The 18,670-nt window shown below is 39.1% G+C and overlaps 1 protein-coding gene across 3 annotated transcripts; it reads right to left on the reverse strand.

Moving 5' to 3' along the window:
- On the reverse strand, positions 1 to 17,866 carry LOC135461354 (hemicentin-1-like). 3 transcript variants are annotated; one of them, XM_064738396.1, is made up of 14 exons: positions 17,759 to 17,866; positions 11,264 to 11,602; positions 10,570 to 10,842; positions 7,997 to 8,254; positions 7,287 to 7,559; positions 6,671 to 7,003; positions 5,860 to 5,970; positions 5,607 to 5,634; positions 5,067 to 5,110; positions 4,838 to 4,859; positions 4,379 to 4,458; positions 3,714 to 3,764; positions 3,449 to 3,505; positions 1 to 3,044 (listed from the first exon to the last, which is right to left on the reverse strand). In XM_064738396.1, the coding sequence occupies exons 1-14, from the start codon at positions 17,793 to 17,795 to the stop codon at positions 2,962 to 2,964; spliced, it is 1,989 nt and encodes a 662-aa protein (XP_064594466.1). In that variant the 5' UTR covers positions 17,796 to 17,866; the 3' UTR covers positions 1 to 2,961. The 3 variants fall into 3 exon arrangements, 2 of the variants coding, with proteins under 2 accessions (XP_064594466.1, XP_064594467.1); XR_010443353.1 differs by lacking the exon at positions 3,714 to 3,764 and adding an exon at positions 3,964 to 4,045 and having other exon boundaries at positions 2,972 to 3,044; XM_064738397.1 differs by lacking the exon at positions 4,379 to 4,458.
- Positions 17,867 to 18,670: the final 804 nt, after the last annotated feature.

Below are 18,670 nucleotides of genomic sequence, written 5' to 3' on the forward strand. Positions count from 1 at the left end.
AACAAATGATTTATTGGGCAATACGCACATATACCATGCTTCAGCTTTTGTACTTATTTCACTTATGCGACAGCGGCCAGCATTATGGTGGGAGGAACCGGGCAGAACCCTGGGCAAACCCACGTCCATCCGCAGACGTCACGCACTAGGCATACCTGTATCTGGCTGACGTCATATATACGTTCGCTGTGATTTAGGTCATTACGTAACAGGTCCGGCCTGCGACAGTTTTGAGAAATTTGCTTCTCTTTCTCCACATTGTATCTGTACACTAATCACATGCTGCCCGAAGTACGCCAGTCTGTTCATGCCCGTCGACCAATATGCGAGGATGTATATCACAAAGTGTCAAACTTAAAAGCAAACAATACATACTACTGACACACCAAAAGAACAGATAAAATATATAGGTAAGGTAGATGTACACATCACGACAAAATACATATATTACAACATCAGAATATGCACTTAAAAACAAGTAATTGGCAACATTAAAAAAGTCATTCAAGGTAGCGAACTGAGTAAAAAAATAGGGCCTTTCAAATTAATTCGCCAAAAACAAATTCGGTAAAGTAAAATGAGCTTATTGGCTAAAAACAATTACTCAAAACCCATCGTTTCTCTTGAGTACAATATATGATCGTTTCCGATATCCATAAATGTGTTTGTTTTCACAGATTTGAAAGTAATGAGCTGTTGTTTTCATGTGAAAACCAACTATTAAAGTAGACAGGTTAAAAACATACTGTTACACAGCTTTGGCATGACAACACCATTACAACAAAAATTGTTTTCAGGACGCGGCAAAATTTAATCTAAGACGATGCCTTTTCAGTCATATTGGTCATTTTACAATGTATCAGCTTTCACTTGTACACTTCTGATTGTGTCGCCACAGTAAATCACATGTATATACAGTCGAACGCATAAAAATATAGTTTGTTTTGTCGAAAAGGAAAACATATATCAATTACAAAACAAACTGTAGGCGTTATCTGAATCTAATTACACTTTGACTACTCCCTATATTAATACTTTGATACTGTTATCCCCTTTGACAGAATCATGTGACCTTTCAATTATACTTCTTGGGCCCCAATAATAAGGATACAGGATTTTTACATTAGGCTATTCCGTATTTTCGTAATACATAAACTACTTCACTTTTCAACGATTTATTCCCTTTGAGGGTAGGCATCTGTCCTTTATTTCAGTATTAAAGCTCATGGCATTATGGAACATATTGCTGAATATTTTGTCAGTTTTCCAGTGTACAGAAGCAAATTGCAACGACTGAAAAGTGGTTAAATTTACAAGAAATTTTACAAACGGATTAGACTCAGTTAATCCCTGTGGTTGATCACCCCGGTACTCTCAAATGCTAACAGCACTGGATAGTTGACTTGATACCAACCATCAGGGGGGATAATCCATGAAAAGGGAAGTAATTTATACATTACGAAAACATGCACCTCAACAATCCTCGCCATGCGAAACGTTTATTTATGGTTCATTGTAACATGAATTGTTACCAAGGTAAATTAGCAAAAGGCCTTATTTCACCGCTTACGTGTGATCATATTTTCCAGCTATCACACTGTCGTCGCTGCTCTTGTTTTTTTCTGTCTATGCTGTACGTCTAAACCATATTGTATTCCTGCAAAAAGCATGATTCTGGTTGACTCAGCACTCCGAGGCCTGGCCCCTTTGCAATGTTTAATGTTATGGCAGGTTAAATGTGAATACAACTCAGCATACTGAGTAATTCTAGACCAGTGGCATCTAATAAATATGAACGTCTACTTGTGACCATTTGTCTGATATCTCACTGTCGTTGCTGCTCTGGCTTTTCCCTCTATGCTGCAACGTCTTTAATTATATTCATTAAGCAATGTGATTTTTTTTCCATTCAGAGAAAGGTCACACTGTCCCGTATTTCGAACTTGCGAAATGCAATTAACCCACTCAGGAATAGAGTTTGAATTATTTGCAGTTGTTATGAATGTGGTGTGTGAGGCCTACAGCTATGAAGTCCACGTTAGAGTCTTAGTCAGCATGTCGGTGTAACTTACTTCTCTCACATCCGAACGCTTATATGCAGTTGTAATCATGTATTGCTGGTTTTACGCTCATCTGGCGTGAATATGCTTTCTGTTTTCTTACAGCAATGGTCGCCACGATATGGCTGCAATTCTGCCAAAGTGGCATTAAACCATAATCATTCATTCATTCATTCATTCATTCTTACAGCAATGGCAAAACCTTTTGACCTAATTTTCTAATACCTGTCATTCATCTCTACCTGTCTGCAATAAACATACTATATCTTCTTAAGCCGATACAGTGACATATTTGTTCTTTTCTTTCGTTACTTTTGGTGGATTTAACATCAGTCACTATGGAGTGACTCCTTCAAACTCACAGTACTAAAGATAAACATGTGCTTATAATGGTTTCACGTTCACGAAACTTACATCACCCCTGAGAAGAACTCATCTAATTCTTTGGAAACATATTTGGATTGCAGTGCACATACCAGTGCTGCCAATATCCTGACATGAAGGTACTACTTCATTTGAATATGGTGAATGTAGTTAACAACTAAGTACGGCTCTTACGGCCATATGTACACAACGAGACTCCTCTTTTATTCAATTTTGGGACATGAATTTCAACTCTCAAGAAGAATTAACGCTTACAAGTTAGCTTGACCCTTGACTAAAAAAATTTTCCTTCTCTCGAGTGGGGAATTTTGTGTTTATGAATACTTGTTTTCTGCATTCCTACCGTGCTCCGAAAAATGATGCTAAAATGTCATTTTGCGTTTACAGATATGCCGATATTGTTACATCCTTCAAGAGAGGAAACTCTTCTCTCAACAGTAGACCTTATATTGACTCGTCATTCACCAAGATTGTTTCTCACTGGATATATACATTGCCACCGGAAGCTACACCCTTCTTACTTCATCAATCCAGCTTCATTAGCATACACTACATCTTCATAGGCAGATTCTGTGAGTTCGGTGATCGGGGGAGCGGAAGCTATAAACAGGAACAGAAGAACAAACAACGAGTCAGTCTTATATGAGGTAAAAATTCATGGCTACTATCACACGGGCGTGTCGTTTTCTGACACTTGAACTAGGCAGGTACTTGTTGCTTTAGAAAAATCATTTATCATTTTCTTGTGCCATTTGAAAATATAAAATACTACAGAATAGAGGGCAAAATCAGATCAGCGACGACGCTGTGGTAGTTGGCTAATGGTCACACGTATAACCAGTGAAATCTTACCTCTCTTTAATTTACCTCAGTTAGTAATTTATTCTAATCGTTCATGTAAATGTTTAAATAGTAGCAACGTACAGACCCCGTGGCACCGTGGCTTAAAAACATTAATAAAACTGAGTAAGGAAGACAATAAAATATATAGATTGTCCACGTACCTTGGGTTGTACTGGCTCTGACGTAATCTACAATGTCACACAAGCGTTGAGCGGAATCTGAAGTAATTAAACATTAATCAGTTAATGTCACAAAATACAAATCACTGTCGAAAATTAACTAAAACTTGATGGGTAACATACTGAGGTACAAACTACAACTCACAATGAAAATTTATTGCCCTGTGGCATATCTTCACAAGTGGCAAGAACTCATTTTTGTGCCAATCTACAAGCAATCCTATGCATACAGATGAACGCAACGTACCTGGTAAGACTGGGGTAGCAGGGGGCGATCCCATAGGCATATACCTCTGGTCTGTGGAAGAGGTACAAGTTAACTTAGCACTGTAAGCAAATTACTGTACTGAAATTCCATAACGGGATGTTGTTGATGTTCTAAATGCAAGACATTTTTGGGTTTGACGTTGGAGATACCTATCACTGGTGACCATTCCACAGATTTTTCTACAAGCCGTATGTCATTTTCATATATAGTACGTTAATGGACAAATTACCTTGTTAGACAGGCCTAACAGCTTCTAGGCGACCAAGTACAATTTCATGAAGATGTAGGAGACTGTAGGTGTAGGTTGCTGTCTTTAACATACGATAACAAAGAAGTAATGTCACAAGAGAGGTAATGCCATGATATAGCGAACCGAACTTTATAGCAAGCTGATTGCGTTTTCAAAATTATCATGCAGCAATATGCTGTATTGCTTTTCGAAAAAAAGCAATAGGAAGTAACGTTTACAAGTGTCTTTAAAATGTTGGCATGTCCGCACAATCCTATCAGAGTCCGCCAGAAACATGCGCTGCAAGAAGGGCATGCCGTAGCACAGATCAATAATTTGTAAGTTTGCCATACGTAACGACGGCTCTGAACACAAGAGCTCATGAAGAATGGCTAACTGTTATAACGGTGTTTACCTGAGCTGTCTTCGTTGACCCTGATACTAAGGTCTTTTGGTAAGGTAATCTGCACTGACTGTCTAGGATGACTAGGGCATCTAAAAGAAATGGAAAGATTTCATAAAGCAGATTGTGTATTGATATCTCTCCAGAGCGCATAATACATGAGAAAAGGGAGCGTGTCGTGACCGAGTAGTTAACTTACTGCCTACTTAAATGTCACACGTCGAGAAGTTCGTCGGTAACTCGCCAAAGTTCAGTCGTTTACTCCAGGCACCGCAGCTATGTCCACGCATGGAAATGACCACTAAAGTTTTCAGTATGGCATTAAACAACAATCATATAACTAATCAAATTAGTAAAACAGCTCACAGCTGCCTACTTGTTATGATTAATAATCGGCATAGGGAAGCAAGATAAGCTGTAAATGGAGGGAGTCGTGCGAGACAAAAAGATATGTGTGTCAAATGTACTTACGGGTCAGCGTGTCTTATTTGACCTGGAAAAGAAAAAAATAATGAGCCATAGAACAAAGAAAAGGACGGTTTAAAAATTACGTACATTGTAGTGTTATTTTGTTTTTTGTAAAAAAGACTAACTTTAAATAATTTGGCAAGATACATATCAAGATGAATGGGATGAAAATAATTAGGTGCTCTTAAATTTGACGAAACAAAGTAGAAAACAGAAGAAATATCATTATTACCGGTATCAAAATCGGGATGTTTGGCGGTGCGCTCGGGTGTTGGTCTGTGGGAAGGAAATGGAAAATTGCCAAGGTTATCATTTTTGTTATTTGCCCAATACGTGATGTGTATAATTTGTTGTCCAAACAAGTCCGTTCTAAGCTGACTACAAACACACCGATCTCTGTTGTAAGCTGTCGTGATTGTGAACTATCAGTTTACTCTATGTACGAAAACAAGCATACAGATAATCTGAAGTATTACAGAAAAGTGCAAACCGGTGCAACGCTTCCACAGACTTATTTTAGGCGGGTTCTTTTTATATTAGACACACTCGTCAAGAATGAAAATGCGGATGCATTTTTTTATTTATGTATGACAGTAGAGAATCTAAAAAAAATTTGTCCAACGCCGGGGTTTTGAAACCATACCTCCTGTGTCCTGAATCGTAAACGCCTATAACCAATAGACCACGAGCCGATCTGGAGTCAAATCTTCTAAGATTAAACCGATTTTCTGGTATTCATAAATGTATGAGGTTTGAGAAACGAGAGACTTACGCCTGAGTACGTTTGCAACACTTGCAGTCTGAAATAAACAAAACTAGCAATTAGTAATAAAACGAACAGAAACAGGCCTAAAAAATAACAAATTCGTACCGAAATTATGGTCATAACAAATACATACAGAGTATTACTAAGCTGCAATTTTCTTCATGCTTTACCAGAAATAACTATTTAAGATCAGAACGTATAGCACACTTTTTGATTTGTTCGTCAGAATAGCTCAAAGTTAGCTTAGTTCTGAACTAACCTGGACAGGAAATAACTCCACAGCTCACTAGTACTTTCAGCGTAATGAACATTATGATGAGACTCGCAGCGCACAACATGCTAATCAACGTAAGGGCTACATCATCTCCTTCTGTGTAAATTAGACAACATGTAGACTTCGATGTAAAAATCACCAGCGGGATAATCCATAGCTGATTTCATTACAGTTTCAGCTAAAGCTTACTGATAAAATATTTATTTATTTATTTGATCGATGTTTTACGCCGTACTCAAGAATATTTCACTTATACGATGGCGGCCAGCATTATGGTGGGAGGAAACGGGGCAGTGCCCGGGGGAAACCCACGACCATCGGCAAGTTGGTGGCAGACCTTCCCACGTACGGCCGGAGAGGAAGCCAACATGAGCTGGACTTGAACTCACAGCGACCGCATTGGTGAGAGGCTTCTGGATCAGAGGCGCTAGCGCGCTAACCAACTGAGCCACGGAGGTTCCCATGGATAAAATACGAATCGACAATACTCTGTTATCCGCAAAATATTATAATGTTTTTATAACTTGTACGGACTTTTAACAAAACATTAAAATAGCTGTCAAATACGAATTGAGGGCAAGGTGGCTTTACCATCAATTCAACAGTAAAATAGACATTTAACAACTGGCCAAATAAACTTGCAACAACACCAGATGGTTCAGTTTAAATAAGGTATTAAAATGTTTGAAGTACAGTTACATGTGTTAAGAGGCACACACAAAAACAAATACAGGGATATATTTGTAAACGAAGAGCCCTTGTTCATAGTAACATGAGTGAGTAGGAAATGACTTACCGATAATAATCTCGATATCATATGTAGCGAAACCTTGAGCGTTCTCTACCAAGACTGTGTACAGCCCCGCATCAGCCTCTTCAAATGTCTGCAGAGTTAGAACGGCTTCGTAACCCTTCAGAGGAGCGAGAAAGTCTGTAAACTCCATATCGATTTGTACACCCTTCTTTCTGATGGTGCCTGAAACCCAGGGTCCGTGTTTGTTCCCTTCACCTTTCTTACGCCACTTAATTATTTGGGGAGAAGGGTTACTCCAGAAGCGTATTAGGATGTCCAGTGATTCTGAGACCTTGCCCTTAAACACCCTGGGCTGTTTGGCAAATGCTGGTGCACCTGTGGACAAAATATCACTTTAGAAGCTCTACCGTTTAGGAGGTTGCTTTTCTTCTGCTTTCTTTTTTTTTTTTTTTGGTTTCTTCTTTTCTTTTTCTCTTTGTTGTTGTTTCTTTTTCCTTAAATTTACGCTTTTCTTAGATTTATTTATTCTGAAGCGCTTCGCCGATAAATGTGGCTTTAAACTTATCGGATTTCAATATTCTTTCGAAGTGGATTTACAGGACTTCTTGTATACGTTTAACGAATAGATTTAAACGCCATATTTTGACCTATATCTTACTTATTGCTTGAATCTCTTTTGTAGACGTCTGACGTCCCTTCACCCCATTGGTGACGTAACAAAAGTAATCACCAGAGCTGCGATAAGTGACGTTACTAACATCTAGGACAAGAGTTTTGCCCGTTTTTCTAGATATTCCTTCGGTTGGAAACTCTCTCCCGTTTACTTTATGTGTCCAAGGTTCAAAGCTGTAGTGTTGGGGGTGCCCATTTGAAGCTTCACAAGTCAGCTGCTTGTGCTCAGGCCTGTAGACGAGAGACACAGCCGGTGGATCTGCAATTATAGACAGGAATGTGGTGTTCAATATACATGTATGCTCGGGTCCCAAGTCAGTTATTCCCGTATACGTATTTTGACACCTTTTTTAAAAATATGTACCAACTCTCGGTTCGGGCTAAGTTAGAACTAAGGGAAGCAAATCAGTAGCAGTGCCCGCTACCTAAGTACCTACAGCTGATTTCAGTACTAACAAGAGTAAGCATAGTTGACATTGTTATTCAAATAGGTAGAGGACACTGTTGTTCCGTGAGTTACAAGGTTTGCTTCACTTAGTAGAGTGCTGGTAAACCCCACTGGAACATAACATACTCATTTTCGGATTAATGATTAAAGTCGGCGAATAACAAAGTATCTAATTTATAAACAAGGAAAATGAATTGTGGCATTATTTTACTTCTGTTAATTGGTTTAGTGAAATATTTGATTGTTACATTTCACCACAAGTTGTTTATGGTTTTCGGCCACGTCCACTTCATTGCTGGCCTGACACGTGTAGGTTCCTGCGACTGATCTGTTCGCTTTGTTGATGGTGTATTCGTTCCCGTGACCTATGATTTGTTCATCCCGAAGCCATGTAATGGACGGAACGGGATTACCGCTTGATTCACACTTGAAGATTATGTCCTCGTCTTCAATCACCTCAAGGCCAAGACCCTTGTTTGATATCATAGCTGGCGTGGAGGGGGCGTCTGTAATATATATACATATATATCCTGGTCATTTAGAGGCTGGGCGTGAAGAACCATAGCTTACACCTTGGAACAACAGGTTTTATACATGTTACTTAAAGGCAAAGAAAACACTAAAATACAGCATTCATCAGAAGAATCACTATTAAACTTTGTTTAAGAAAATAGTTTGATTTATTTTTTTTTAGAATTTCTCTAACCGACTAAAATGCATTTAAAACATATGATTCTATGGTGGTCTGTTGGGATCAACTAAAATACATTTAAAACATATGATTCTATGGTGGTCTGTTGGGACCAACTAAAATGCATTTAAAACATATGATTCTATGGTGGTCTGTTGGGACCAACTAAAATGCATTTAAAACATATGATTCTATGGTGGTCTGTTGGGACCAACTAAAATGCATTTAAAACATATGATTCTATGGTGGTCTGTTGGGACCAACTAAAATGCATTTAAAACATATGATTCTATGGTGGTCTGTTGGGACCAACTAAAATGCATTTAAAACATATGATTCTATGGTGGTCTTTTGGGACCCGGAAGGTATCAGTGACGTCACAGCAATGTATTTGGGTGGAAATAGTTCGTTTTAAGGTTCATTTGTTGAAGGCAGGGAATGTTAGGGCTTCAGCATAAACCCCTAAATGAGGTAAATTGACAAAAGGCCCGATTTTATTGGTTACGTGTGACCATTTGCCAGCTATCACACTGTCGTCGCTGCTCTGGTTTTCTCTTTATGCTGTACGTCTTAATTATATCCATAGCTCTAAATGGATTTTGCATACTGAATGATGAAAGATAGCAGTCTTTGTGGGTCAAGTGGCAAAAAGCTGACGAAAAATATTCTAAAATAACAAATCAAACTATTTGCCCGGACAATATGTAATGGCCTTTCATCTGACATGTTCTCTATGCTAATGTATTCTTTGCCTTTAAAGACTGTTTTGAAGATATTATGATGATATCCAGCTCTTTAGCAGACAGGCCCAGTGCAAATATCTTTATATTTGCTTATTTACTTAATTGTTGTTTCACGCCATGGTCAAGAATTTTGTATTTTCTTTAGCTACCCAGTGTGCTTTGGGTTAAACCACCGACCTTGGGCAAGTTACTGGTGAACTTTCCTGCATGTTACCTACAAATATGCATGTGAAGGGTTACGAAGCCGTTCAAATATGCGTATTGGTGGAAAACTAGTGATTCCCTATAAACGTTAAGCTGTGCCAACGGCCACACGTAAGTCACCACGGTCCCACAAGCTGTGAAAAGATCTATATACTGCTAGCTGCTGACACGTTCTAACATTATATCGAACATAACGCAGTAAAAATAGAATAAAAACAGTATGCTTACACCACCCTGACCAGAACTAGGACTATTCCAGTTGACCGCCAAGCGAAGAATAATTGCCACAAGTTTTATCACAAATTGCAATAAAATATAAATGGCGATGTAATAGAAAAGCTTTGACTGAAAGCCTAAACACTGAGCAAGATTCCTTATGGAAATTAATACAGGCATTGTTAGGGCATAAAAGGACAAATTAAGAATTACAAATCCAATACCCTTTTAGCAGAAATAAATTGCAAAAATTTCTTTGACACTTCGCTAGATTTCGAATCTACTACATCAGCTTTTACGGATTACTTGCTCGAATTAGGAAAACATTGTATTCCATATACATGAATCACTGTTCGACCACTGAACAAACCATGTTTTGACTCAGAGTTAAGAAACATGACGAGAAAAAAAAAGACAGGCTGGAAAGGAATGCAAATGGAACAATGAAACCTTCGGACAGAACTAAATATAAAGTCTGTAGAAGTACTTCTGCTAAGTGATTAAACATGCCAGGGAGACATATTTTGATAATATCGAATCAAATCTTCAAACTTTCATTTCGCTCCAAAACTACGTCGCACTATCCGGTTTTTTTTTTTTTTACATTTTTCTATTTTTTTGTCTCTTTTTCATACTTTTTCCACCTATACTTTTCCCACCTGTCCATAATTTCCTGTTATATTTTCCCGCCATTGTTTTCTTTCTGCTAGATTATTCGATTATAAACGTATCCTCAGTTAATTTTTGTATAAAATGTTTATAACGAGAGACTATATAAGTTGAAGAACGTAAAATACAGCCCCTTTGATTAAGTGTCAATAAAATAAGATTAAACTAAGCTACTTTTAAATGATTTTTAAGATCAGACAATTACCAGTGATATCCGTCAAAACGTTTACTTTTCGTATTCACCTACAGCCATAAAGCTAAGGTTTCAGTCTTTTTTTCAATGTATAATGGCACTTACAGTGAACATTAAGACGTACACTCCCCTCGGTCCCACCTCCTATGATGCACTTAAGTAGCTGGCCGTTGTCAGATTTGTTGAAGATGTAAGTCAAATTTTGTTGGAAAGACGTCCGCGTGATGTCTCGATCTCCCAGTCGCCATCTGTAGGAAGAAGGTGCCTTACCTCCCTTGGTGGAACAGCCAAGTGTTATGGGTTGACTGTGTGTGACATTGAGATATCTGACTCCTTGTTTCATCCAACTGCCGAGGATTTGAACGTCTTTGGGATTACCTGAAAACCAGTTGCCACCGATACTTCAATGAAAGTTGTAAATACATCAGCTTGGAGTGGGAAGCTTTTTGAGAAGTTGAAGCCAAAAAAAAAACAAACAAACAAACAAACAAAAATAAACATAATGTATTTTTCTTCAGGTTCACCGTTTTAAACTTGTCTAACATCTTTGCATGCGCATGTATGAGAATCCCTGTCCATACAAAAAGACCATACATTCAAAGTTTTTAGGCCAATACATTTTATCCCACGCTTCCACAAATCTACAGGAGGTATCTTACCTACTAAACAAGCCCCTATATACTTAATTATACACATGACGCCCTCTTAGTATTAAAGAGTGTTTAAGAGTCTAGCTCTTGAAAGAATCGTTGACGAATTGGACCAAAACCATATGAAATCATTTGGGAAACAAACTTACTCAAGATGTTGACCGTAACAGCAGAAATCTCAAAACCATTACAAACGAAAGTGCCCTGATCACGTGGGTATGTCAGACGATCAATCTTCAGACTGTAGTCATCTTGCAATGTCACCTGACCTGTATCCCATTCCCTAAAGTAGGATATCCATCCGGATAGCAGTTTAGTGGCGACTCGCTCATCTGCGGCATTTTTTATCTTCTTCATCCAGTCTATGTCAGTGGGTTTTGTCGCCGATTCCTTCCAGCAAACGAGAGTAACCCGTTTACCTTCATATTCCTCAATGTATGAGTCATTACTGAAAGGCGCTGCCTGCATGAGGTCACAGAGCAAAATACCTGAAAGTCACAAGTAGAGCAGTTCGTAGAGAAATATCATACAGATAGTGCATAATGTGGGATTGGGATATGGGGAATTGTCAGCTTGAGAGAAGTCATATTCTCATATCCCATCCCACAGCATGTACCACATTTTTATTATACCGATAAAAACAGTGTACCTTTTCGGATTGTGCTTAAATCATCGGGTTTGTACGTCGATAACGGAGCTATAATCGTAAGCCGTTGTTTCTTTACGAACAAGCAGACGCCGGGGAGCTAACAAAGGGAGATAACTGCCGTGGAATAAACGCACGTGATCATAGGATATCAGCACGAGATCGTTGGATATTGCCTCGTGAACGTTAGATATTACTCCGTGATCGTGACGTTGCATTCCTTGGGCACGTGATCGTTGTACATCATGTTTTGCAGAATATCATGTGACCGTCTCTCGACCAGTGGAAACAAAAAATAACCCAATGAGGTATAATAACATTTAATGTATTAATACATGTATATAAGACATTGAACCAAATTTTCCTTTTGCATTTTCTGAAAGAGGTAGGAATAACTAAAAGAAATGATGATGCCATAATAATATCCATGTTTAAGGTACAAGTGCAAACTTTCCCGCCGTTTTTTTTTTCAAACTTTATTTTCTGACAGAGATGAAATAAAGAGGTAAACGTTGAGCAGAGTCATTCAATCATGAAATTTATCTACAACTTATAATCAGAGAAAGGGTCCACGCTGTGATTCTTTTTACATTAATGAGGATATAAAAATGTGCGGGAGTGGATGGGCATGTGTACGCGTTGAATATGGACGTAAGAATGCTATCAGAGAGTAAAGATTATAAACAACTGGCTTGTTCAAATCTCAGACCTACGATAAGCCTTACACAAGATCAAATAAAGAAACACGAAGGCGATTAAATAAGCTCAATACATATATTTGAGGGAGTGCTTGGGGTTTAGCGTCGTACTTAACAATTGTCAACGAAGGAATCGTTAGTGTACATGTGATGTACCTCCTTGTTGCAGGACGGATTTCCACCGCTCTTTTATCTAGAGCTGCTTCACTAACTGCCTTAACTAAGGCAAGTAAGCTGCCCGGCCCGAGCCATTATAGTGATACGGGTCAACCAGTCGTTGCACTATACCCTTGATTCTGAACGCCAAGCCAGGAAGTTACAACTTCCTCTTTTAAGGTCTTAGGTGTTACTCGACCCAGGATTGACCCTGGATCTACCGCTCCCGAAGCGGACGCTCCACCATCTGTGCTATATGTACCAGTCATATAATTTGAAATAAGAAGACAAATAATACAACTGACAATAATATACAAAACAATACAATTAATTACAAAAAATATAGTGTTTTACTGAAGACAGCGTCCCAATCCGGATGGAATATTCCGGCTTCCACAGGTAAGTCAGTCCACGTAAATATACTTATTTATTTAGTTGTTCATTTATTTATTTATTTGATTGGTGTTTTACGCCGTTCTCTGGCATAATTCATTTATACGACAGCAACCAGCATTACGGTTGGAACAAACCGGGCACAGCACGGGGCGGGGGTGGGTGTGGGTGGGGGGGGGGGGGGGGACCCTCGATCATTTGCAGGTTCCTTACAGACTTTTCCACGCACGGCCGGAGAGTAAGATAGCATGAGCTGGACTTGAACTCACAACGACCGCATTGGTAAAAGGCCCGTAGGGGTACTCCGCTGCGCTAGTGTGCTAACCAACTGAGCCTCGCAGCCCCTACCAGCCCCTAAATATAGAATCCACATTTAAGAGGGAGTTGCAACTTCTCAGAGTTGACAGTGGCGTCCGTGATGCCGAGTTGGCGATGTATCTTTCACTCCTCGGAAATGTACACAAAGTCACTTTTAGGGTAAACTGGAATGAAATTTACGTAAACGCACAATGAGACAATGAGAGATACAAACTCCAAGATAATTTCTCAAAAAATTATCAAGCGAAACACAACCTCACTAAGTGCTACGTAGAGAAAATGGAGTACAAATGACGAATGTCGAATAGCGTGAAAGCGGATTTCTCCAAACCCGGTAAAATTCTTCACACTGAATGACAGTGAATATGACTGCTCTCTAGTGGACTTGAGTAAATGACTGGTTCTGGGTGGACTTGAGTAAATGACTGCGAGTTTCACTCCGTCGATTATATTTATAGACCAACGTAAAGAAAATTCTGGATGGTTTGATCGTAAACATGTTTACATCCTCGATAATATTTCCAGAATATATACCCTATTTACAATGACACGAAACTCATAAACACCGAAGCCTCGAGAACGCTCGACTGAATTACACTGCAGGTACACAAAGGGGAAAAATGTAGGTCAAACTTTGACCAAATAAGCTCAAGAAGAAATGAATACATATAATACAATATTTAAAGACGGGGAGCGATCCTGCATAAGGAGTGTGCTGAAATCATTGTTTTTAATAACTTCATATCAGTGGTATGAAGTATGAAGTATGATATTGTTGACATGGTATGACATGATATGATATGATATGATATTGTTAGATATCTCACTGCATATTGTGATGCCATACACCACCCGTCATATTTAACCGTCAGGAAACGCCGGGAAGGTTCTTTCTGATGAGCGATCCTGGATACGGATTGTGCTGAAAGCATTGTTTTAAATAACTTCTGTTACTAACATATGCCCAATATATGTATATACAGCTATCAGCTGGAGCACTGATGAGCATCGAGTTTTATAGTCAAGGACAATACTTGACTGTGCACAGCGTCTATTATTTTTTTCAGCAGCCTCCCCAAGCCTACTTTAACTAGGCTAACCTACATAGTTGAGTCTAGCGCGAATGCTTTGAAACCGTTTCATTTTCAATCGTCGTGCAGTCTAAACCTAGCCTGTCAAGCACAGGCAACTCTCATGGAACACCGGAGACATCTATTTTGAAATTAAAGCTCTTGGTTGAGATTCTCAGGTTCCATTCCTCGTCTGGTCATGCTTAAGACGTTAAAATTTGCAATAGAGAGCGGGCCGTGAGCGAGTGATTAAGATACCTGTTTTTCAGGTGATAGGACACAGGACTTGGGGGTTCAATCCGTTATAAGTGGAAAAGGCCATTAATCGGTAGTCCTCTCGTACCCTCCTGTTTCCTCCGTTCATTAAACAGCCAACCATGGAATAAGTCAAAAATTCTTGTATATGACGTTAAACAGCAAGCTAATAAATAAACATAGTACTTCCTGGTTGCATACTCAGCATAAGGGTATAGATCAAACACTGGATCTCTGGCCCAGTGTTAGTATACTTTGACGTGATATGTTGATGTTGTTGGGGCGAATAATATGCGGAATACAAGGCATGCTGTCACCGCGACTTTTTGTCTCAAGTAATGAGTGCCTATATATCATTGCGCATCATCAAGTCTGATATTAATATCTCTCTTTGGGCTGTATAATTGGAGCATTGGAGTTTGTCATAGCGGTGTGGGGTTTGCTTCTACCCTTCCTATGTCAACAAATTATCCCATCAAATTGCCTCACAGTTCCAGTGAGCTGGCATATTGAGCGTGTATCATTTAACTGTATATGGAACATGTATTAGTACACTTCGCAGAAATGTGAAATTATTTTCACTTTATAATTTGTCATGTCAGTTTACAGACACATGCACAATCAAATCGTAAAAACAGGAACTTATTCATTTGTTGTTGTAACAAAACCGGACATAACAAATGAACTTTTACTGGGGATTACACATGACCTAGATCGTTTAGTATAACATAAAAGCTTTGTAGGTTGATATACATACATCATTGCAGCCTTTAAACCAAACCATATGCGGGACATAGTGTATGCATTTGTTGCAGTGTAAATGGTTGACCTCCCCCACCCCCACCACAACCCCCGTTATTTTTGTTCGTTATATGCTCAGTTTAAAGCACTATGCCTGTAAAGTCCGTTTTCGTTGCTCTTGTAAGTGGCTTAATAGGATATTCACCATAGCACCACGCTGTTGTGACGAGTATTTTGAACTACAGACGTGTGTGCGTTTGTCTGATAGGTGAATGTCGTTTATTTATAGGTATGTAAACTGTAAGAAGAGTAATTACTGTGATTGTACGTTACATGAGTGCCTAAGGTAGCGGTACAGATAAGTACCCGCCACGAAAGAGATTTTTATCTACATTTCGGTAATTTCGTTGAACCTAGAGGGCTCGAGCGGACATTTGAATCAGTAACTTCCGGTGAGACGAGTGGTTCTCGTAAGGGCTTTTCACGGAATAAGTCTTTGTTTGATTGTTTCTCAGTGAGCTCAAAATGTTTAATTATAGTCTAAATGACTGCTGTCTGCAGTACGAACTGCACCAGGATGTAAATGTTGTGGAAATGCTGTGCAGACTCCATCAGTGAAGTATTGACTGTTGTCATTGTAACGGGTTCAGTGAGGTCAAAAATGCAGTGCGTGTGTTAAGGAATAGACGCTAAAGTGTAATGCTGATTATTCAAACACAGATAGACGTGGTGCTCTGGATTTACTCCATGCTGTTTAACAGTACTTTGGTGTGTTTGTACAATAAATACGCTGTTGTGACGAGTATTTCAAACTTCAAACGTGTGTGTGTTTGCCTGTAGGTGAATGTCGTTTATTTACATTTACAGACGATCCTGGGTGTAACACATTGGTTATATAAAGTTTTCCGTTTTGACATCTCCTTTCATTATTTATTTATCTATCTATACGACTTGGCCAAATAGTCTGTCTATATTTACTGATTTTTTTGTTCGGTATACGGAAAATTTTCATTTTATGACAACGGCCATGTTAACAGATGAAGGAAACAGAATAGATTCCAAGGGAAATCACCGCTCTTCCTGACAAAAACACCTGACGTAAAGCCGTTTTTAGAAGCCCTGAGAGCTGATTTCGAACACGCGCTCTCAAAGCTCATGGTCTAGCTGAGCGTGAACTTGTTACAGAGTTCGGCTTGGGCATTGCGTGGCCTGCCATGAGTACAACTTGGAAATTGGTTGCTTTAGAGTACAACTTGAAGAACGCTTAGTCTTAAAGTACAGTCCCGGCAATTTGCTATACGGCTTTGGTAAAAAGCTAGTCACAGATTACGACTTGGACATTGCATGAATTTTCGTAGGTCACAGCTTGAACATTACCATTACCTAGATAGTACAACATACACCAAGGCTAGTCATACAGTACAAGCTGATCGGGTGGCTTGCTAAATTATGCAACTTGATTATTGGTTGGCCATTCAAAGAGCTAATCGGGGCCTCCGTGGCTCAGTCGGTTAGCGCGCTAGCGCAGCGTAATGGCCCAGGAGTCTCTCACCAATGCGGTCGCTGTGAGTTCAAGTCCAGCTCATGCTGGCTTCCTCTCCGGCCTTATGTGAGAAGGTCTGCCAGCACCCTGCGGATGGTCGTGGGTTTCCCCCGGGCTCTGCCCGGTTTCCGCCCACCATAATACTGGCCGCCGTCGTATAAGTGAAATATTCTTGAGTACGGCGTAAAACACAAGGAAAAAAAAAGGAAAAGAGCTAATCTCTTAAATTTAACTGTCTCGGTGATGTTGAAATGTTATTATAACACAATATTGTGTCTTATTCAACATAATACTCTGTTAGTCTAATAAAACGGTTATGTTGAATTACACAGATATGTGTTATACTAACACTGTAATCCGCTGCAATAACAGAATATATTCTAGCATCACTCTGATACTACCTGCGGATAGGCTTGTTTTGTCGTACACGATTGCTTGGGTAATGCCGGGACAACAGTTGATAATAAAGAATGCCTTGCAAATACAGTCTCCACCGATGTGAATTCCCCTTTGAAGCAAGAGGTATTCCCTGTTCCTGCTTGGCAATTACATGACAATATGTGGGAGGTCCCTTACATTGTATTCGTTGCTTATATCAGCTCTCGGAAGAATAAATTTGGAATCGTTTGGCTGGCGCTATTTAAAGATCCTTCTCCCATAATTCCCAATATAGCAGACAAATGTCTTTTTTTCTTTCCTTAACCTAAAATGTTAACGAGAAGGCGTCAGTAAATGTTTTGTTGCCATGACATTTCCGATACCTTTTTTTAACAGTTATACTACAGATACTCTGAAAATTCTGAAGAGAATCAGCAAAAACTCACCGATATGAAGAATGTAAACCGCAGCGGATGACTTCATATTGCTGGATTATGACCGTGTTATTTTCACAACAATCAGGTCAGCCGTAGGCTGCGTGCGTACCGACTGGTGCATGCTAGGTGCACTGAGAAAGTAATGGCTGACAAATATTATAATTAACAATTCAAGCTAAATCACGTGACAGGGGTTTTGAAACTTCCCTATTTCAAGCGCATTGTCTGCATGAGTTGTGGTTTACAAATGCGTTAAAATTGTATAATATGCGCATAGCATACAGACGTTTTCTAGCTCACAGCAATTTGAGTAATTCTGTATAAATGATGTCTAATAAATTGCATTATTTATGGAAGACAGATAAGGCCATCACTGCACCATCGTACAATCTCTCCATCACGATGGAACGATGATGGCCTTATCCGGCTTCCATACTTAAGATCACTGCATTTTTGTTACCATCTTAAGCCATAGTGCTACACTCCAAAAAATTAATCTGTTAATTTTAACAGAAAGCCTGTTGTCTGAGTGATGGTGGAATGTATTCTGCTATTGCATACAGATTCTGTTAGGATATTATGTTGGGTATGACAAAGCATTATATTGTAATAATAGAACACATTTTTGGAGTGTAGGGCACGTTCAGCTTGGTGCTGTTTCAGCATTCACATGAGCAGTTAGAATATAACCCTAGCTCAGGTATATATAAAGTGACAAATGGTCTAATTCTGTGTTGCTGCTTGTTTTAACGTTGCTTGTGTGACTTCATTATACTCAATGCCTGTCAGAAGTTAATTTGCCAGTCAGGAGCCACTTCCACAAAAGTTCGAAATCAGTTTTTTGTAACTTTTCCCGTAAATGACGTCACTTTATGGCAACAAAACTATAGACGACTTTTACGAGAAGAATTACAAGAAATA

This window comes from Liolophura sinensis, chromosome 1 (assembly GCF_032854445.1).
Source record: "Liolophura sinensis isolate JHLJ2023 chromosome 1, CUHK_Ljap_v2, whole genome shotgun sequence".
Lineage (NCBI taxonomy): Eukaryota > Metazoa > Mollusca > Polyplacophora > Chitonida > Chitonidae > Liolophura > Liolophura sinensis.

Coding starts and splice junctions, on each gene's coding strand:
- LOC135461354 (XM_064738396.1), bottom strand. CDS start 17,795: ATGAAGTCATCCGCTGCGGTTTACATTCTTCATATCG. Junction 10,843..11,263: donor TGTTACGGTCAACATCTTGA/GTAAGTTTGTTT, acceptor ACTGGTTTTCAG/GTAATCCCAAAGACGTTCAA. Junction 5,111..5,606: donor TGTTGCAAACGTACTCAGGC/GTAAGTCTCTCG, acceptor TCCTTCCCACAG/ACCAACACCCGAGCGCACCG.